Raw genomic sequence first — 22,134 nt, 5'->3', positions numbered from 1 at the left:
ACCAAAATATACCCACGAGCATAAGAGGTTAATACATTTGTGCCCTGCAAAAATAAATGTTTTATTTCTCCATAATACTGATCCAAGTAGATCTAGTCCAGATGTATCGGCACTGGAAAATACATACAAAATGTGGCGTGTGCTAAAGTTATGGCTCACTTTCTATTTTATGTTTTAATTAAACTCAGAAAATAAACAGAAATCGTGCACTAAAATTGGCTGAAAAATAACACTAAATTCTCTGTAGAGGACGAGTTCACTAAAATGTGTCATCTGAACTTTTGTCTACGACTGTATGTCGCCTGTCCACAAACACAAAGAAAGAAAAACTCCAGTCGTTGTCGCGCAGTAGACGGTTTTATTTTATTTGAACCTTCGCCTTGACGTTTCAGCAGTTTGGTCAGCCCTCGGCCCTCCAGAGCAGAACAGAGCCAGATGAAAGAGCAGGGAGGATCAGCAGCGAAAGGGAATGGTGATGCTCTAAAGAATTTTTTTCTTGCATTTCAACAAGTTTTGTGCATTTTTTTTCTTTCTTTTTTGTGTTAAAAAGATCCTACAGTTACATCGTCTCAGAACAAACACTGAACCGCTCTCCCACGCCTGCAGCCACGTGATGGAATGGCGTTTCACACTAATGCCACGTTAATGCTCTCTTAGGAGAAGTGATAGGGAGATTATCACCCTTCAAACAGCCACACGAACACACACACACACACACACACACACACACACACACACACAGAGTTAAACGTCTCAAACAATGGTCGAGCCATGAAGTGAAAGAGACCCGACAGTGGAGAGAGGAAGAGAGAGCTGGAAAAAGAGGGGAAGACAAATAAATCATAAATAAAGTTATATTACAATCTAGTACACGAAAATAAGTATTAATCTCCATTAATTCTAATTTCCTTTAACCCTGGCATTATAAACAATATTCATCCACACACGTCGTACATTCAGGAGTGCCATGCGCTTCATTGTAGACGAAGAGAAAAAGGACGCAGCACACTGAGAGGACGTAAAGGGGAAAAACACAAAAGATTATTTTAAAAATTCACAAACAGATAAATGAGACAAACGGCAACACTCACATATATATAAAAGGTAGATTTTCACCACAAGTGGGACGAGAGGGGGGGAGAAGTATTGCTACTTTTTGTGGAGATTTTTCCTTTATGTTGATTTTTTTTGTGTCATTTTTAAAAATAATTTTATAGTAAGGCTCATGAATGAACTGCAGCGTATGAACTATATAGACTATAAGTGAGTCTGGGCTCTGTTCTGCTCTGGAGCTGGAGGGAAGCGCCACAACTGCGGTTTGGCCTTTGTTGAGGTGTCACCCCCTGCAGGTGCGATGTTTCAGCTGCTCTTTTGACCCCGGCTGTGTCGTTAGGACGTGGTGACCGGCTGAAGTGCCGGGCAGGGCGAAGACCCACTCTCCTGGGGGCCGTCCTCGTTGTAGAGGCGCTTGATGCCGTCGAAGTATTCGTCCACGTCCATCTGCTCCACTTTGCGCTTGGCCGAGGGCTTCCGCCGGAGCGGCAGCGAAGCGCAGGACCTGGGCAGGCTGGAGTCACCGGGCGGGCTCCGGTCCCTGTGAGAGCAAGCGGGCGGCGTCGGGACGGCTGAGAGGTGCCAAGGGGGCAAGACTCGGCCGTCCCGAGACTCCAGGGGAGGGGGGCGCAGCGGGTGGCAGATGTATACAGTGTTGGGAGGCAGGGATGCCGTGTGGGTGGACAGGCAACGTGCAACCAGCTCTCTGCAGCCAATCAGCTCAGAGCTGACGATCTGAGAAAGAGACAGAAATTAAAACGAGAAACTTTATGATGACACCTTCACAAAGCAATCCCGACACAGGGCCAGTTTCACCAAATTTGCAAAATTTCTGCATAATAAAATGGTTGAGATGTAAAGTCATTCAGAGTGGTTTGGTGTGAAAAACCTAGAGTCAGAACTGCTCACAGTGGTGGTGATAGGAACCAGACGTCCACCTCTAAAAGCTCCCTCACAGAAAGTTACTACATTAAATGGTTTTGAATTCACTGCCTGATGCCTGAGACACTGTTCTATGATAGTACAGAGAGTTATATGCTGGGCAAAATAGTCTCCAAAGAAAACTTTTTCAGATTTATTACTGTTTTCTCATCATTAACATTCCATATAAACACTCAGAAGACACTGTAGGTTCACTGGTGGATTTGGATAGTAAATAAAACGTCTATATTTGTATTGTAGTCATGGTGACCACCACTGTAAAGACATCTGAACCATTTTACACCAAACCGCTCTGAATGACTGTCTACACCTCAATGACTGAAATACAGAAGCATTTCTGAAAAACACTCGATTTCCCCTTTAATAATATTGTTTACCCACTTGTAATATTGTTGGCCCAGTGGTTGAGAAACCCAAATAGAGAAGACAGTAATGTTGTTTCCGAATATAATAGAAGAATCTATACACTGAAGAGTTATATTTGTGTTAATAAACCTATCAGGCAGCCCCTGCACTCACTTCTCATCAGAAATACTGAAGCATTTTGCTACATTTCCATCATCTCAGCATGACAGCAGGACCGTTCTTAGTTACTGACACCAAAATTCATAGCCACAAGAGTGGTATGTGACGATGTAATGGAGAGGAGTAGCAGAAGACACTTCAAACAGGTTTATTCCGCAATTACATAAAGATTTTGAACAGCTTCCACTTTGAAAAACTGGTTAGGACAAAATCTAGAATTTCAGGAAGTGGCGCTCACATGCCTCCTGCATAAATTACAGCTACATTTACATGGAAATTAAGCTGCAAGTATCGTTTTGAATTTCACTGTTTTTGTGATGAAAACCAATGCATTTACATACAGCCGCTTCTCGGCCTGGACTGCTTTTTGAATGAGGCAGAACAGCCAATCAGAACAGAGCTCTGTCTTAACAGCACAATAACAAAAACAGCCTGTTTAATTCAGAGAGGTTGGGAGGTCATTTAAAATGATGATTTTGATAAATAAACCCACAAAATTATTATAAATGGACCTCAGTAGGAGAAAAATACATAAATGAGTCAACAGGTCTTGTGTTGTCTGTGTACAGGGAAATGACTGTGTGAGGTTACCAACTGTATGACACAGATGCTGCGGACAGAGATCAGGTAGAAAAACTCTGTGTTTATAAAAAAAAAAAAGTGTTTATAATCAGTAGCTATTGACAAAAACAAGAAAAGACAAACTTAAACCAGTCCTCAGAGCAGCTTTCTGGAAAAAAATATATAATTTTTTCTCAGGATGTTTAGAAATTAAAACTGTATTTGGCAAAGATAAATAAACAGGGGGCAGCAAAGGCCCAGTAGAAAACACTGTATACTAGAAGCCAATGGTGTTCAGTTCAAAACCAGCTGCTGTAACCCCCCCCCACCACCACAAGGCATTTAACCCTCATGTTTTTTCAGGAGTGCACACTGTTCTCCCCCGTACCCACTTCCCCCAAAGCACTGTGGCCTTGAAAAAGAACAGGAACTTCCACTGAAGGTCATTAAAGACGTGCACAGTGTGACGGACTAACCGTATAATTCTCTTTGTTCCACGTGTTTACACACGTTCATCAAAAACTGGGCCGAAATGTTTTATTCTTTATTCAGATGGGATCATTTTTACATGAGGATGTTGTGTAATGTAATCATTATAGGTGTTTGCAGTTTGTACCTGCTATAAAACCAAATATTCCATCATTTCACACATTTTTACGTTATTTTTAAGTATGACGGCACCTGAAGCACCATTTACTTGTCTTCTCTATAATCCAAAAACAAGACGATATGCAAAATATGTATGAACGTTAAAGGGCCCATAATCACAGAAAACCACATTTTTTTGATAAAGGAGTTTGAAGTAGCAAGTAAAGTGTTAAAGTTTCAAAATGTACCATTCATTTCTCCCTACAGTCCAAATATGGAAAATATGGTGGATAATAACAGCTTGTGATGTCACACAAACCAACTCATTTACATATATCTGGCTATTCAGCTTTCAGCAGTTTAGCCCCACCCATTAATATTATAATTAGGCGTCTTTCAGCTCTGAGTGCTTTCCGAATGAGGCACAATAATACAGAGCATCCAGTCACAATAGAGCTCATTTACATTGATCAGTAATGAGGTTTTTGGAAAAGTTGGAAAAGGGTCATGTAAAAATTAATTGTGACCATTTCTGGTTCATAAAACCACATTAAAAAAAACACAAAGACAAAAAATTGGAGGATATGGAACACTTAAAGCCTAAACTGACATAAAAAGTTTGATTTTATGTGCTGACGCTGACTGCTGGCTGTAAATTCCTAATGTAATGATAATGCTAGTGACACTGAATTCACTTTACCTCTTTCTGCAGGCCCCTCAGAGGGCATCCTGCACATGGAATGGAAAATGGAAATCGGCCTAGGTATCTGAAATCATTATAAATACAATAAAATAGAATATTTTCTCTGGTAACTTTGCCAGATTAACTAAGACACTGACTGTTGAGCTGTTAGTGAGCAATGCTTCCACAAAACAGATGGACATTGCATTTTATGGCTTCTGTGAAAAGGGCTTAACACAGCTGGACAGACGGTTTGAGGAAAAAAGAACCAGCAGCTCCCCCCGTGTCTGAAATTACAGAGATTTCTTATCCTGCAGGAATCAGTCGTCACAGACATCCTGTGGCAAACTGACATTACTGTACTTCCCTGTGTGAAGCTAATCCTGTCTGAACAGTGCTTTGTTATGTGTGTGATAAGAGTCATAAAGTCTGGTAAGCGCATGTTTAGGGTCAAAGGGCCTCTGTGTGCATCCGTGTGTCTGTTTTACCTGAGCTTTGCGCAGCAGGTCAGCGGTGAGAGCGAGCCAATCAGGACACAGTTTCTCCAGCTGGAGCGTGACGAGGGCGAGGGCCAGCATTGAGCCACGCACCGGCAGCAGTGCATTGTGGGAAAGGCAGTGCAGCAGCTCCTGGGTGAGCAGGGCCAAATGCTGGGACCGGTTCAGTGCGGACAGCGCGCCGCTCAGATGCCCTGCCTTACAGCTGAACACCATCGCATGGAACTACAGCAAGAGAAAGAGAACATAAAAAGATCAACCAGTTAATATGTAAATGTTCCCCATCAGTCCAGCACACATTCCTGAATTCATACTGCTGTTTAGGTCCCTTGCAAAGTCTGTCCACTTTTAAAGCCGTCAGAACAAAACTTTGCATCTCCAAAAAAATATTTTTACAGGAGAAGAAAAAACATTAACTTTTGATATAAGAATGTAACAAGATTCTTCGTCATTTTGGACTGTTTCTCTTGGTTCGTTTGTCCTGAAGTTTTGAAGCGGTGTAAACAGCAGCTGCAATTTTCAAACTGTTAAAAAATGTTTTGGGAAAAGTCTTAAAAAAATGAATGAATAAATAAATGGAGATGCAAGGTTTTGTTCCAACAGTGATGATGTTTCTTTGACATTTTATTTTTTATACAATTTCTTACGGGAGTTATGTTAGAATATTCGGGGCCTCTTTCGAGTGATTCTCCCTGTATATCTACTTCACCCATCCATCAGGCCTGTGCAATAAGGTGATATTATATCACAGTGATTTGCAAATAAGCCAGTGAAGCTCCTTCAGAGGTGATAATCATCATTTTGTGAAAGAGAACTGAGAGAAATAGGACTGAATTTTAAATTTTTTAACAGCTTGCTAAATAATATTAAACAATATGTACATGTAATGTTTATCCCCTTTTACTTTATTTACTTTTACTTTTATTATGAGGCATTAATAATCCATTAGGCTATGACAGAGTGAATTCCCCACTCTCTGTGTCAGGGGTTTTTCCAGAATGCAATACCGTGCATGAGGTAAATTATCAGCATTTTTCCCTTCTCAGCTCTGGTATCCAGATGAGCTGTCGATATTAATCAATAATCCTGAAAATACTGATAAATTTCAGATATCGCTGAGGCTTCCTATTGCTCAATCTATCAACTCAGTGAAAATCTGCAGTGCCATTTTTAGCCACCAGGATGCTCCCTAATTCCCAAACCTCTCAAGACTGCTGAGATCTAGTCTAGACACGTCCCCAGTGGGAATACAAATCAAAGAAAATATATAACTAAATAAATAACCCGGACTGTTTCTCTGACCTGAAGCAATCACTGTTTGGAAACTCCTCTTTGAGACTGCACTTCTGCCTGTGTGACTGGCACTGGTATGACAGGCATGTGGCAACTGCTCAGCCTCTTTCCCAAGCCGTTATTGTCTCATGTTGCTTTAGAAACTGAAGTGTTTCTTTAGAGCAGGAATGCACTCTGTGTCTGCGCCTTTATTGAGACGAGGCTTCTGTCTGGATGGTGTGCTGATTTCTTCTATTCTAGTGTTACACACCGACCAGCCACCTGATTAAGCACACCCTGTTGTTTCTACACACTTTGGGCCTCGTTCACCAATTTCTTAAAATCCACTCATGAAGATTCTGACATCCACCAGTGTTTTGTTGTTTATGATTTGTACTTTGTTAAGAACAGAATCCTCATTCAGGAGCACGAAAGTGCAAACAGTTCTGCGCTTTAAGAACGTCATAAATCTGATGTTGACTTTTTTAGGACCTTTCTCAAAAACAAATTTAAGAAGAAACTAAAAGATACTGGTGAATAAGGCCCACTGTCCACTTTATCAGCTCCACTGACCATGTGCACCGATCAGGCATAACATTATGACCCCCTCCTTGTTTCTACGCTCATTGTCCATTTTATCAGCTCCACTTACTATATAGGTGCACTTTGTAGTTCTACAGTTACAGACTGTAGTCCATCTGTTTCTCTGATACTTTGTTAGCCCCCTTTTACCCTGTTCTTCAGTGGTCAGGACCCCCATGGACCCTCAAAGAGCAGGTACTATTTTGTTTAGGTATTTATATTTTTCATTCTCAGTGTGTGTTGCGCTGGTCTGAGTGGATCAGACACAGCAGTGCAGGAGTTCTTAAACACCTCAGTGTCGCTGCTGGACTGAGAAACAAAAATATCCATCCTGTGGGCAGCGTCCTGTGACCACTGATGAAGGACTAGAGGATGACCAACACAAACTGTGCAGCAGCAGATGAGCTATTGTCTCTGACTTTACATCTACAAGGTGGACTGACAAGGTAGGAGTGTCTAATAGAGTGGACAGTGAGTGGACACAGTAGTTTGTGTATATTCTTTTTTTTAATTTAATCTATTTAGCTTTTATTCTGTTCTTCATGCGAGTATTTTTAATTCTTATTAAGAATGCACTGAGATTACTCAGAGACCTCTATTTGTGTGCTTGTACGTTTGTGCACCACTCACGATGTGCAGGAAGTCGAGCGGCGTGGCGGCGTGCAGGTCCCAGCTGAGTTTATCCAGAATGATCCTCTCCATCCTCAAGACTTCTGAGGGAGTGCAGCCACAATTACTGCTGCTGATCAACTCGCTCAGAGCAGGAATTCGCTACAGAGAGAAAGAGAAAGTGACAGATAGAGAAGAGAGAGGTTAAGAGGCCCATATCCTGTACTTATCTTGTAGTTTACTTCTTCCCTTGAATCATGACTGTTTTACAACCTCTCTTTATCCCTTAGAATTAAACAGCCTGTATTTGCTGCTGTGTCTTTAAGACTGAGATATGTAAATGAGCTCTGTTCTGATTGGCTGTGGGGAAGAAAACAGTCCTGAGCTGAAACACTCCTTATAACTTCAGCGTGAATGGGTGGGGCTAAACTGCTGTTGGTGGAATAGGCAGATATCACATGTAAATTAGTTGCTTTTTGTGACATCACAAATTCAAAACAGGCTGTTTTCACAGCTTGGATTTTATGGACTGTGTACGTATGAAAACTGACAATATTTACATATTTTAAACTTTTGTTTTAAAAATGTAAAGGAAATTTGGTTTTTCCAACAAATGAGCCCTTTAAAAACTAAAACACACAGCTGTGCTCTCTGAAAGTAAATATCCTGGTTAAACACACAAAAGTATGAATATACATGCGTCTGTATGCACACAGACAGCAGGAACAAAGCGAGGTCTCTGATCTTCGATTTTTCCTGGCGCTAAAGATCAGGTCCTGCGCCGCTTCTCACTGCACAGATGAGTGGGGCTTCCAGTGCCCACTCACATGATGACCAAGACAGGATCACTTCAAACCCTCAGGCAAATCAGTCCCAGTTCACCAAAGCCTCATAATTACACCTTCCAATACTCATTTGATTCAGGCTGATAAGACACGGTTCTTCCCCATATTTGCCCCTATAGCCTGCATACAGTGCACTTACTGAAGGGAGATTCCACTGATGTTTTCAAATGTCTGCATAATTCAGTGGTTGAGATGTAAACCAAACCATTAGGAGTGCTTTGGTGTGAAATGTGCCGTTCTAGAGAAACTTGCTGAGTCAGAATTGTTCACAGTGGTGATAGAAACCAGGGGTTTGCACACAAATATAGCCATTTTGTTTACTATCCAAAACCACCAGTGAACCTACACGAGTCTTCTGAGTTTTTATGGAATGTTGATGGAAAAATAGTGGAAAATCTGAAATAATAAGTTTTCTTTGGGGACTATTTTGCTTCATAACACCATTCATGTACCCCTCCACCATGAGTGGATTAAAAACAAAACAAAAAAACATTTTACACCAAAATCTTTTCATAAAACTATTATAAAACAGTGTCTCAGGCATCAGGCAGTGAATTCATAACGGTTTCATTTAGTAACTTTCTGTGAGGGAGCTTTTAGAGGTGGACGTCTGGTTCCTATCACCACCACTGTGAACAATTCTGAGTCAGTAAGTTTCCCTAGAACAGAGCATTTCACACCAAACCACTCTGACTCACTGTTTACATCTCAACCATCTTATTATACAGAAATTTTGCAAATTTGGTGAAACTGGCCCTGTGTCAGGATTGCTTTGTCAAGTTTTCATCATAAAGTTTCTCATTTTAAATTCTGACTCTGCAAGTTTCTCTAGAACAGAGCGTTTCACACCAAACCACTCTGAATGACTGTTTCCAACTAAAACAAACAAAAAAGGAAACATTTTTATTTTTTCTTTGCGTTGATGCCGCATTATATACTATAGAGCCCATAGCACAGATTATTTTTAATTAGAAATGTCTGTTACTATTGAAATGCATAAAGGCCGATTACGATTAACACCAATCTTTGTTTACATCCCCAAGCTTATTTCTGAGGCTCCATAATATTACAACATAAAACTCTAACAAATGCTCATCAATACAGATGAAAGGAGATATAGTTGATGCTCTTGCTTTAGACTTTCGTTGCATTTCTGACTCTTATTTGGTGCTTTTAATTGTTAAGATCTAATAGGACACTGTCTGTTTAGTGTTTTTTTTTTGTGTAATGTATGAGACTTCTGTCTTTTGTGCAAGGCGGGGTAAGTCACATGCACAACGTGCGTAATATTCAAACTGGCGTAACAGTGAAGTTCAGCAGGAAGTCACTCTTAGCAGTGTCGGTCTGAGTACAGTGGTGCGTTAGCTGCTACAGTGAATGAAGTGAGGGTTTGCTGGCAGAAGGCTGATCCTGAATCAGTTCAGACTGACTCACCTCGTCCTCCTCGCTGGTCTTAGCGGCCAGGAAGAAACAGGTGATGGCGATACAGCGCAGGTACTTAGGGCGAGCCTGAGAGAAGACAAAGACATAGAGAAAGGAGGGCATTCAGTGACTGTACAGCTGATTAATATGTCTTCTTATCTGTGGTGTGTTATGTAAGGTGACTTTATTACAAAATAAAGCAGTCGTGGGCTGGAGGTTAGGGAACCAGCCTTGTGACCGGAAGGTCGCCGGTTCGATCCCCTGAGCCGACAGTACGTGACTGAAGTGCCCTTGAGCAAGACACCTAACCCCCAACCGCTCCCCGGGCGCCGTGGATAGGGCGAGTGTCCACCACTCTGGGCAAGTGTGCCCACTGCCCCCTAGTGTGTATGTGGGTGTTTCACTGCATGGATGGGTCAAATGTGGAGGTGAAATTTCCCCGTTGTGGGACTAATAAGGGTCTCTTAATCTTAAATAAAACAAATAAACTAGACAGTATACATGTTTTACTGCTGAGATCCAAACTGAATCATGCTTGCTTGCAGTTCAGTTCTGAACCGGTTTGAATAATGAAAACAAAGCCAAGAAACAAACAGTATTTTGCTAGAAACAAAAACACAACTGAAAAAACCCAAACACACACCCACACATATATAAAATATTTCATTTTTATATGACCATTTTTCAAGCCTCTCTTTATCCCTTAGAATCCAGCTGGTTTTGTTACTGTGCCTTTAGGACTGATGTAAATGAGCTCTGTTCTGGTTGGCTGCCCTGTACCACACCTCATTCAAAAAGCAGTCTGGGCTGAGACACTCCTTATAACTTCAGCGTGAACAGGCAGGTATGTGTAAATGTAAGTGTATGTGTACGTTTTTGTGACATCACAAAAACAAATTCAAAATTGCCTGTTTTTGAAGCTCAGTTTCCATATACAGACTGAATGGACCAGAGGGTGAATGGTGTGTTTTTAAACTTTATTTCATTTATATACAACATCAAACTCTTTACTATCCAGGACGTGAGGAAAGTTACCTTTTTGTAAACCCATTAACTTGCTATTTATTTCTCGGCGCCAAACTCCCAAATGTTTTCTGGATCAACATCACCTTAGGACTGAATGATTAAGTGCATCATTTTGTTTTTTTAAATTGAAATCACAATTTTAAAACACAACATCTGCAGTTTTCATTATGTGCTACACTGTTTACAGCTGTCTTAAGTTTAAGTGGGGAAATTTAAACTTGTGACCTCTAAGTCTGGCTCCAAGTCTGAAAAATGGCTGTGCCGTCCATAAAGGGCCTGGAGAAAACAATCGCATCTAAAATCTAATTGCAATACTGGTGAGAAAAATTGCAATAACGTATTTTCCACAAATCATTCAGCCTTGTATCACGTCTCATGTGATTTCCTTCAATGCATCATTTTGCAGATTTACGTCATGCTTATGGTCTTTTTGTGCTGCAGATTCATTCGTTCCTTCACTCACATGCTGCTTTGTCAATCCATTTGATGCCCATTCGTATATATTGTTTTGTTGTCCTGTCTAGTACTTCTTTACTGTTCTGTATGTTTATTGTCTGATGTATTTATTATATATTTTGCACTCAATTCACAGTGGCCACGTTTACATGCAGCCTGATAATCCGTCAATAATCTGACTAATAGCTCAATCGGAATAGAATACGTCAGTGTAAATACCTCAATCGGAATAGTCTAGTCCGATTGAGGCCATCGAGAATACAGTTTCTATCTGACTGATCGAGGTGGGTAATCCTGTAAATAATCCGTTAAATAGAAGAATAATATCTGTGTAAACGTCTGTATCTGATTACATTCCCTATCGGAAAGTTTAAGTCCGTTCTGATCATGTTTGTCGCGTCATAGTGAAAGTTTATACCGTTCAACATGGCGGAGCAGAAACTGGTCTGCAGAGGAGACGAAGTTTATGCTCTGATCTTTAAAAGACGGCGGTGGGACGGACGTCCAGCTTATGTGTCTCAGAACACGACGTCTTCCTCTCGGCCTTCTTAATAAGGACATGTGAAGGACGTTTTCCTGAGTCTGACATCATTTTAAAGTGATTAAAAACACAAGCACTGCTCACTGCTGCTCATCTCACTCTGACTGGACTCACGTGATGTTCGCTGTCATGGTAACGTCTACACTAAGCAGTTCTCTACTCGTGTAATTTTGGATCTGATTACTGGTAGTGAGCATGTAAACGAAGGTTTTTCCATCAGATTGTTGAGTAGAGTGAGAATAAACACCTCAGTCTTCATCTATAATCGGAATGTGTTCAATCGGATTGGAGAAAATCTTTGCATGTAAAAGTACAATCTACATAGTTCTGTATAATGTGCTGCTGTGCAGTTATGCAGGAATGACAGACCACTTGACACTTCATTTAGTAGGACCACATGTACCACCGAACGTAACATTGCATTTGGACTTATTTTGTTTATGGCAACCTTTTTTGAATTATTATGGGCTGTTTTATAGCTGTCATTTAGATCAATTTACAAAACCCCACAGCTTGGAGAGTATGAGCACATCCTTATCAATACAGACACAACTACAGCTCTAACCGCTTTCCAAACCGGGTGTTTTATTACATTAGTCCTACGTGTAGAAGCAGTTTTATATTATGTACTAATCAGTTTAGGAACATTATACTGGGTTGGAGCACAAGAACATACTGGTCCCCCAGGCTTTCTGCAGTGCACTACATGTTTACTATTCTAGACTAACCCCTCTCTCTCTCACAAACACCGTCTACATTTACTTCCTTTATTTACTTCTTGGAAACATGCAAATGCGGAATTACAGAGAAATCTGCATCACATGCAACACTGTGCGTTCCCAAGTCACGTGCAGGAAGTCGACCGCGATTTGTTAACCTGCGACGTCACAGTGAGCACCAGATCCTTTACAGGGAACCAGTGTTTCAGTGGAGCTCGGTCTGCTTTACTGACGACAGATACACAACAGTACGTCATGTACAGTAATACGCCGCCACTGCCATAACACAATAACCGCACTGAAATCCCAACAGTGATGCTGCTTCTTCCAATTAAAAAAAAAAGTTTAAAGCTTTAAGTGAGGATATTTAACCTAATAATGCAGAGCTCGTGACTGGCTGTCTGGCACAAGACATTCAGCGTTCAAGCCCAAAAAAGTCCAGAAGTCCAAAAAACTGCCGGACTTCTTGGCCCAAAAACAAACAAACAAACAAACAAACAAACAAACAAACAAACCGCAGGGGGGAGCTGGAGTCTATCCCAGCGGTCAATGGGCAGACGGCAGGAAACACCCTGGACAGGAAGCCAGTCCATCACAGGGCAGACAGACATATACATTCAGTCACACCCAGGGGCAATTTAGCGTGTCCAATCAGCCTGACGGAATGTCTTTGGACTGTCTTTGGAAACCAGAGCACCCGGAGGAAACCCACGCAGACATGGGGAGAACATGCAAACTCCTCACAGAAAGGACCCTGGCTGCCCGGCCAGGGAAACGAACCCTGTGAGGCGACAGTGCTACCCACTGCGCCACCGTGCCGCCCCTAATAAATAAATAAATATCACATCCAAATTGCAACACTGATCAGAAAAATGAGACTAGATATTTTCTGCCAGTCGTTCAGCCCTACATGACATCTCGCATGGCTACACATCATATTTTTGTGCTTAGGCTGTAGATTCATCCAGAAATCGCCACTTAGATTTACAGATCTACGTAATTCCCTGAAAGAGCAACTTAACAGGAGAAGAAAATAAACAGTTTAACTTTAATGTACGTTAACATAATGAGATTCTGTTCAAAAATACTTTCAGACTATTTTTATTTGTCAATTGATCATGAAATGTTCACAGAATGTAAAGGAGGATCAGGAGTTTTTGTATTAGTGTGAAAAGGTTTGACTGACATGTCATACAATATCTGTAGTTGTGTAACCTGAAATGTTATTTATCATCATATAGGATTAACTTTTCACTCAAAAAACAAGAAAGCCAGAGCGAGACTAGCTGAGCTGCCAAACAGGAACACTGAAAGCAGTTTATTTTAAAAATAGACCCTGAAACTGAGCAACAGCTTCCAAAATCAACCGATACATGAATTTGCCTTCATATACAAAGTATACAGTCATTCTGAGAAGTTTGTACTCCCTCGATAAATGAAATGTTCTGATGATTTTCTAAGGGGAAAAAGTTACACATCCTCTACAGACAACACTATTAAATACGACACTTTCCTGCAAATTTCAATTACTGCTTATTTGCTATTGGGGAAAAAAATATGAAATATAAAATGTACCATAACTTTTGCATAAATTTCAATAAATTTAGTTTTTTTTTTCTTCAGTATGTTAAACTCAGTATATAAACACTAATTGTGCACTAAAATGTGCAGAAGTGTGTCTCTGTAGAGGAAGTGTTCAATTATTTTCACTTAGAAAAATCAACATAAAAGTAAAAAAGCAACATCTAATTTTGAAAAAAGTATCTTTTGAGCTGGTTTGAAGACAAAGGTTTGGTTTCAGATTTGTCCTGCACGCCTCCAGCCCCCACATGGACGTATTAAATTCCAAATTAATGAAGTACTGACCAACCAAACCAGTTCTTGGACGATAACGACAGTTAATATTGGGCTGCCCAGATAAACAGCTTGTTAAATCTGTGTCTAAAACTTCAGCACAGTACTGCACATCCAGGTGTACCAAAAAATTACTGCAATAACTTGCAATAAACCGAAACACCTTACAATGAATCATGACGGGGGATTATCAGTGTCTGGGCTGGCCAGTAATGATGACACAGACCAGCACAAGCTGTAATAAGCTGATCTCCAAACTCAGAGTGACAGAATCACTTCATTAGAAACAGCATGGCTGATTCTCCAGGGTAGAGCAGGTCTGCATTCAGCAGTCGAACTGCGTAACCTTCTCCTTTAATGTTTACCACAGAGGAATGTAGGTCAGGACTTTGTCCGCAGCTTTATGGAGGAAAAACTAACCAAACTTCTGAAAGCTTCTCACTGCCTTCCACCCTAAAAGGGAACGCCACCAACTTTTAAATATTTCTGGATAAATGGCTGAGATGTAAACAGAGTCATTCAGAGTGGTTTGGTGTGAAACGCTCTGATCTAGAGAAACTTACAGAGTCAGAACTGTTCACAGTGGTGGTGATAGGAACCAGACGTCCACCTCTAAAAGCTCCCTCACAGAAAGTTACTACATGAAATATAATAAAAGAAGCTGAACTCAGTTGTTTTCTACTGAAAGTCGACCCATTTTTCCACAAATCTGGGCTATAAACTATAAACAGATGGCGTCTCTTCAGTGATCTGCTCTGTAACAATTATTTTTATAAAATAATACAAACAGTGTCTAAGATTTTTGGCATTTGGCAGTAAATTGTAAGCGTATAGCAATATGTGTAGATCATAAAACACATGTTCTGCTAATTTGAGGGGAGCTTTTAAAATAAATAAATAAAATAAAAATGTACATTTATTTCATGCAGTTACTGAATAATTTGCCTTATGATTTGGTCATGTAATTTCAGATGGACAAACCAAAATATACCCTGGTCAATAAGAGGTTAATCTATTCACATGAGGGCGTTGTAAGGCAAAACTGTCCTGAAAGAAATGCAAAAACTCAGAGGACACGTGTAGGACAGTAAATAAAATGGCTATATTTGTGTTGCAGATGTTGTGACTCCTGGTTCCCATCACCACCACTGTAAACACAGTCGTTTAAGTTAGTTTCTCTACAGAGCACCATTTCACATCAAACCACTTTGAATAACTGTTTACATTTTAGCGATTAAATTCTGCAGAAATTTTAACAATTCCCCAAAGTCAAACAGGCTCAAGGCCAGTAGGTGTATACATGCAATAATTCAAAGAAGCTGCAATGACGAGACGCTTCACTGAGTCACGATAAAGCAACACCCTCATTTCAGCTCTCCAGCTCTACGAGCTGATGACACAGATAGGAAACACTGTGCTGTAACACTGGAGAAACCTACAAATTGTTTCTTACTACAGTTTGTTCCGGTATGTTCTTGTTCCTAGACGAATGTCTTCATTACACAAATTCAAGAAGGTTTTGATGATAAGCTGATGAACTGACTAGAAGAACACTGAACTGTGACCTGTGAGGTGAAGCTTTAACCCTCAGACGTTGAGTTATTAGTTTCATTTTGCTAGAATATTTACATGTAAAACATACAGTGCTGAGAAATGGACACTTCTATTCTTATTTCTTTCAGAATTATTTTTTTTGTTAATGCGTTATAGAAATTGTGCTTTACTATCGTTGCTGTTGGAAGAAAACCTCGTATCTACATTTTTGTTGTTTCTCAGTTTTTATCTTAATTTGAAAATGCCTGTTGGGCTTTACATTGTGTGTACATTTAATGAAGAATGGACCAAAATAAACGGCCCAAAATGAATTGGAAAAAAATGTGGTTCCATTGACTTTCATTAAATGTAAAGTAGGTTTTCTCCTTCTCCTGTAAAGTTATTATTTTGGAGATAAGAGGTTTTGTTCCGACAACATTGCTACATTCAAAAGTACATCATTTCAGCTATATTATAACTTACAAATCAATACTTTTGGTTCAACTTACAAGCACACTAACCCCAACATTTTATTAAAAATAAATGTAGGGACACTAATTCAAATGCATAATGTCATGTTTGAACCAGAGCTACTCCTGTAAAGCCACTATTCAACACAGCTAACTTAGTACTTCACTTTCTAATACAGATTGCTTTCAAAAATTAATACAGAGTTGAAATAATCTGTAAAAACCATTGTGCTTTGGTGACAGAACGTGTATGAGAAAATCTAGGCATGAAAAATGCACTGAAGTGGTGGAAAGAGGCTGTCAGAGATGCTGGGCATCCAAAAGAGAACATCTAACAAGCCTGGTCTGAGCATCAGTTATGCAAACAGCCCTGACTAGATTTCATCTGCCTTTCAAAAGAAGAGATATATAAACAAAATACTGACCTAAACTAAACACTGACCTACATAAAGGACAGAGAGACTCAATTTTTAACACCTTGTAGTTTTTAATTCCTTATACGGGATCATTTTGCGCTTCACTTTGTAAATCTGGCCATTATTGCTGGTTGCTGTAGCTTCTGTTGGATGCAACTGAACAAATGATCACTTTAGCTTGTATTACAAGCTAAAGTTAAATAAATAATAACTTACACTGACATGTAATTTACATTCTAGATAGGTTTTTCACTTTGGGCTTTTTCCCTCATTTGTTTGGAAAATATAATAGATACCTTTATATATACCTAATATAATAAATACCTTACATCAAATTCAAATCATAACGAAATATCTGCTCTTCAACTTACATATAATATTGGATGGTATGGATTGAAAGTTTACAATCCGCTCTTTCCACACAATTTCTCCCTTATTTCAATGAGCTATGAGACAGAAATGTATATCGCATTACACCGCGCGATTTCCACAGGGGAAATGGAACATTCCACATAGAGCATGTTTAAGTGCTGTTGCTAAGAGTCGGCAGTACCTTAATGGCAGAGAGGAAGCGGTCGAGGATGGAGACGGCCAGACAGAGGGTCTCTGGATAAAGCTTCAGCTGGTGGTGCACATCAGCCAGCCATCGCACTGCCTCGTCACGCTGGGCAGGGGAGATATCTGTATCCTGCAGGGTGTAAAGTCAATGTGAATCAAGTGTAAAATAACAATGCTTTACAACCAGATTAAGGCCTGTATAGAAGCTGTACTGTAGCCTCGAATGTGGAAGACCCCATCTTGGTGAACAGCAAAAGCTTCTTAGCCTGTCATTATAATCTATTAACGTCTATATCTCAAATTTAAAATCCCATTTTGCCTGTATGAGTACAAATCTGAAGACATTTTTCAAAGTATATGGCTAAAAGAACGCAGATTTTTGTTAAAGATGCACGACTGAAATTGGTAGGTTTTTGCTCCAAACGTGGCAATGAGCCAATTTATTATTTTTATTGCATTGCAGGTAAACAAGGTGAGGCAGTATTTGAATGCTGCTGCTACGTCTGTTGGAAAAATAGTATAAATTATACACGACTCATTGTGCTGAATGAGGGGACTCGGCCCCTTCTTACTTTCACTGTAGCACTTTAATTTCATTTTATTTAAAAGGGGAACTCCACCAGCTTTTCAAAGATTCTGCATAATTAAATGATTGCGATGTAAACAAAGTCATTCAGAGTGGTTTGGTGTGAAATGCTCTGTTCTAGAGAGTCAGAACTGTTCACAGTGGTGGTGATAGGAACCAGACGTCCACCTCTAAAAGCTCCCTCACAGAAAGTTACTACATGAAATGGTTATGAATTCACTGCCTGGTGACTGAGACACTGTTTTATGTCAGTTTTGTGATAAATACTTGGCTTATATTGTATTTTAATCCATGTATTTTAATCCATTCATGGCAGAGGGGTATGTGAAGGGTGATCTAAGGCAAAACCGTCCCCAAATAAAACTTATTCTTTCAAATTTCTGACATTTTCCCATCATCAACATTACATATAAAAGCCCAGAAGACTCGTGTAGGTTCAGTGGTGGTTTTAGATGGTAAATAAAATGTCTATATGTGTTGTAGACACAGTGACCTCTGGTTCCCATCACCACCACTGTTAAGAAATCTGAGTCTCTACAATCAACCATTTCACACCAAACCACTCTGAATGACTTCATAATCGCAACCACTAAATTATTCAGAAATGTTGAAAAATTGGAGGAATTCCCCTTAGTTTGTCTTATTAAAGAGCAAATAAATGTTATTTATATTGCAGCATTGGCCAACAGTACTGGAAATGTGCTGGTGTTGTGTTCATATAAACCAATAAAAACTATCCATCACCCAATGTAACTATATAGAAATCAGTCACAATTCATGGTTGGTGGACTGATCTTAATCTTACTCTTAATCTTACTCATTTCTATATTTTTGTGTCATATGGGGCTTCTGGTTTTTAACAAAATAATAAAAATGTCTTCGACTGAGGTATAACTATACAAACTTTTTTTTCCATTTAGAGTGAAAGGAATAAGTTCTGTGGTATTTTTCTCTAATCAGACTAAGTTTAAACATCCCTCCCCCCAAAAACTCACACAAGCATAACAAAAGCACACAACACTTAATGAATGCCGGTGTGGCACAGACACAGCTGCACAACAGACGGGTGGGGGTCAGGATGGACAGATCTGACAATTACTGTGAGTCACAACTAATTAGACCTGCTAAACAGCTGTTACACCTCCTAAAATGGCATTAAAGACTGCACCTGATGTTTCTACATTCTAGTAGTTAAGCCTATGCAAAACAGGACAATGCTTGTTTAAAGGTGTGCTCACCTGGTTGGATGGTTTCTTTGGCACGTAAACCTTCCACAGCTTGGCTTCCCTAGAAGCTGCATTCTCCAGAAGAAAAGACAGCTTCCGGCCTTCCAAGGGTTCGGCGAATTTCATCACGAACCCTGGAAAAGCCTACCTCCCCACTGGATACAGCTACCTGACCACGGGACAGTGAACAGAGTGGATAAGTGCACAGTAATGGTGTGGAGAAGCTGGAGGACAAATGCTCCTCAGCATGACATCTGCAACTTGCCTCATTTTCTCCACATCACAGTGCTAAAAGAAAAGCTGAAAAGACGGCATCATCGTGGAAAACCAGTTGAAAATAAATTAACTTAGATAAGTAAGTAAGTAAATAAATAAATAAATACATAAGCAAACACAACAGTAGGCTATTTTGGGATTTACTTGGTTATGTAAGAGATCAAAACAATGTGATTAGGAGCTAACCAGGTACCTATGGAAGCCATGACTGGAGAAAAATATACAGCTATTTAGTCAGTCAAAATAATAATAGTTTTCATAATTAAGACTTAGTATCTCATTATAATTACTATGTCATGATTATGTAAAAAAGTATATATAATTATGAGAATATAAGCTGTAAGTAACCGTTATGACTTTTGTCATATGACATACTAAGTCATAGTTATGGGAAAAGTTATACTTACAAGATGCTAAGTCAACATTATGAGACATTAAGTCATAAGATGCTAAGTCATAATTATGAGATACTAAGTCTACATTATGAGAGAGTAGGTCATAATAATGAAATACTAAGTCATAATTATGAGATGCAGTCATTTTTATGAGACAGCAAGTGATAATTATGAGATGCTAAGTCATAATTATGAGATGCAAAGTCATATTTATGAGACAGCAAGTCAAAATTATGAGATACTAAGTCTAAGTTATGAGACAGTAGGTCATAATTATGAGATGCTAAGTCATAATTATGAGATGCAAAGTCATATTTATGAGACAGCAAGTCATAATTATGAGGTGCTAAGTCACAATCATGAGAAAGCAAATCATAATTATGCGATACTACGTCACACTTTTGAGAAAGTAATAATTATGAGATGCTAAGTCGTAATAATGAGAAAGTCAAACATACTTATGAGATACTAAGTCTACAATTCTGAGAAAGCAAGTCACACTTAAGAGATGCTAAGTCATAACTGAGACAGCATCTCATAATAATGAGATTGTAAGTCATAATTATGGGACACTTTCACATTATTATGGCTTATTAAAAGGCTATATATATACACCCCCCCCCCAGCTCCCTGAGGGGTCTCGTATTAAAACTCTGTGTACACTGTAAACACAGATATTGCCATTAGCTGTTAGCTAGCTGGCTAGCAGAGATATGAACCGACTCCGAAACGGCTGCTTGGCTCAAAAGAGCAAACACAGCTAACTCTGCTCGTCTTCTCTCAGCTGTGGGGTAAAACATGGGCACTATTCACCCTCCGGCATGTTTATGGGGTCGTTTTAATGCTAAAAGGAGAGACGGAGACGGAGCGCTGCGTCGTTACGTTAACCTACCTCCCCTGCGAGCCTGTGGGAACCGCAGTCCGACTCGGAGATCATCCGGCCCGTTAAACTAAGATCAAATAAAAGAGCAGCTCGGAGCGGGACATCTCCTCACACTTCCACCTTTACCTCCATCTCCAAAACGCAGGGAAGGGGCTCTTAAAAAACGATATTAAAACATAAAACGAACGGAATATAGACTGAAGCGTCTACTTCCGAGGAGGGGACTGAAAAAGGAAAGAGAAACGGACCGCCCACTTCATACTGCGCAGTTCGGCTTAGGACTTTTTTGTTTTTGGGAGGGGAAAAATGAATAACTATATTGGATACAGTATTAAAAAGTGCTGTTAAAACGTGGCGGCTAAGTTTAAATGTGTTTTAGGTAAACTGTAGGTAGTTGTGGCTTTGTAACTTGAGAACTACTTTCTCCTGCGAGTGAACCGTGTAACGTCTTGCGTAATGCGGCTGTCCTCTAGTGCAGGTGACCGAATGCCATAAAAACACAGCCCGAAACATTATAAAATAAAAGCATTTTATTATTAAAAAAACAAAGCGTTATACTTTTACCCCTCGGTGATTAATCATAATGGCTATAATGTATGTCATTTATCGTCATATGATACGGTTTTATCGGTGATTTAGATACAAAACCGAGTACTTTGTCATATCTGTTTGGCCAAATCCTTTAAAAGTGTCGTGTTTTCATATGTTAATGTAGGACAAATGACCTTATAGCTTTATCGGAGTCTTTCCTTTTTCAATAAACGGGCAAACCGTTAAAGGGGAAGTCCACCAAATTTTCACAATTTCTGCATAATTAAATGATTGAGATGTAAACAAAGTCATTCAGAGTGGTTTGGTGTGAAACGCTCTGTTCCAGAGAAACTTACAGAGTCAGAATTGTTCACAGTGGTGGTGATAGGAACCAGACGTCCACCTCTAAAAGCTCCTTCACAGAAAGTTACTACATGAAATGGTTATGAATGCACTGTCCGATGTGTGAGACATTGTTTTATGATAATTTTGTGATAAAGGTTTGGCTTAAAATGTATTTTAATACATTTATTTTATTCCATTCATGGTGGAGGAATAAATGCAGGACGTTCCATGGCAAAATAGTTTCCAAAGAAAACATACTTTAAGATTTTCCACCTTCATCATTATTCCATATAAAAACTCGGAAGACACTAGGTTCACTGGTGGTTTTGGATAGTAAATAAAATGGCTATATTTGTGTTGTGCAATCAAATGACTATAATTATGCCAGGACTCCTAGTTCCTATCACCACCACTGTAAATAGATCTGACTTTGTAAGTTTCTATACAAACGAACGATTTCACATCAAGCCAATCTGAATGACTATTTTTTTTACCTCTCAATTATGCAGATTTTTTTTAAAATCGGTGGAGCTCCCCTTTAAGACTGCCTAACCATAAACAATACAGCAGGGATCGCAACCATTCTCTCTATTCCTACATGCTCGCGCTTCTTTATTTAAAAAGAGAAGCTGTACTCATTCATAATCCGACTTTACATCAACAAAAAGCAGTATTGATAATGTATTGTGAAATTTCCTCGTTTACGAACAATAACTAACAGAAAACAAAGGAGCATCCAAT

General features: G+C 39.5%; 1 protein-coding gene across 1 annotated transcript; it reads right to left on the bottom strand.

The window, feature by feature from the left end:
* Positions 1–338: 338 nt before the first annotated feature.
* ccni (cyclin I) lies at positions 339–20,774 on the bottom strand. The gene is made up of 7 exons (XM_036589038.1): positions 20,527–20,774; positions 18,976–19,132; positions 17,147–17,281; positions 9,591–9,665; positions 7,333–7,473; positions 4,840–5,073; positions 339–1,788 (listed from the first exon to the last, which is right to left on the bottom strand). The coding sequence occupies exons 2-7, from the start codon at positions 19,087–19,089 to the stop codon at positions 1,390–1,392; spliced, it is 1,098 nt and encodes a 365-aa protein (XP_036444931.1). The 5' UTR covers positions 19,090–19,132; positions 20,527–20,774; the 3' UTR covers positions 339–1,389.
* Between the last annotated feature and the right edge of the window lie 1,360 nt (positions 20,775–22,134).

The sequence above is a fragment of the Colossoma macropomum genome, unplaced genomic scaffold (genome assembly GCF_904425465.1).
Source record: "Colossoma macropomum unplaced genomic scaffold, Colossoma_macropomum, whole genome shotgun sequence".
In the NCBI taxonomy this organism is placed as follows: Eukaryota; Metazoa; Chordata; class Actinopteri; order Characiformes; family Serrasalmidae; genus Colossoma; species Colossoma macropomum.
The sequence above is the reverse complement of the archived record's forward strand: the minus strand, read 5'-3'. Positions and strand labels throughout refer to the sequence as shown.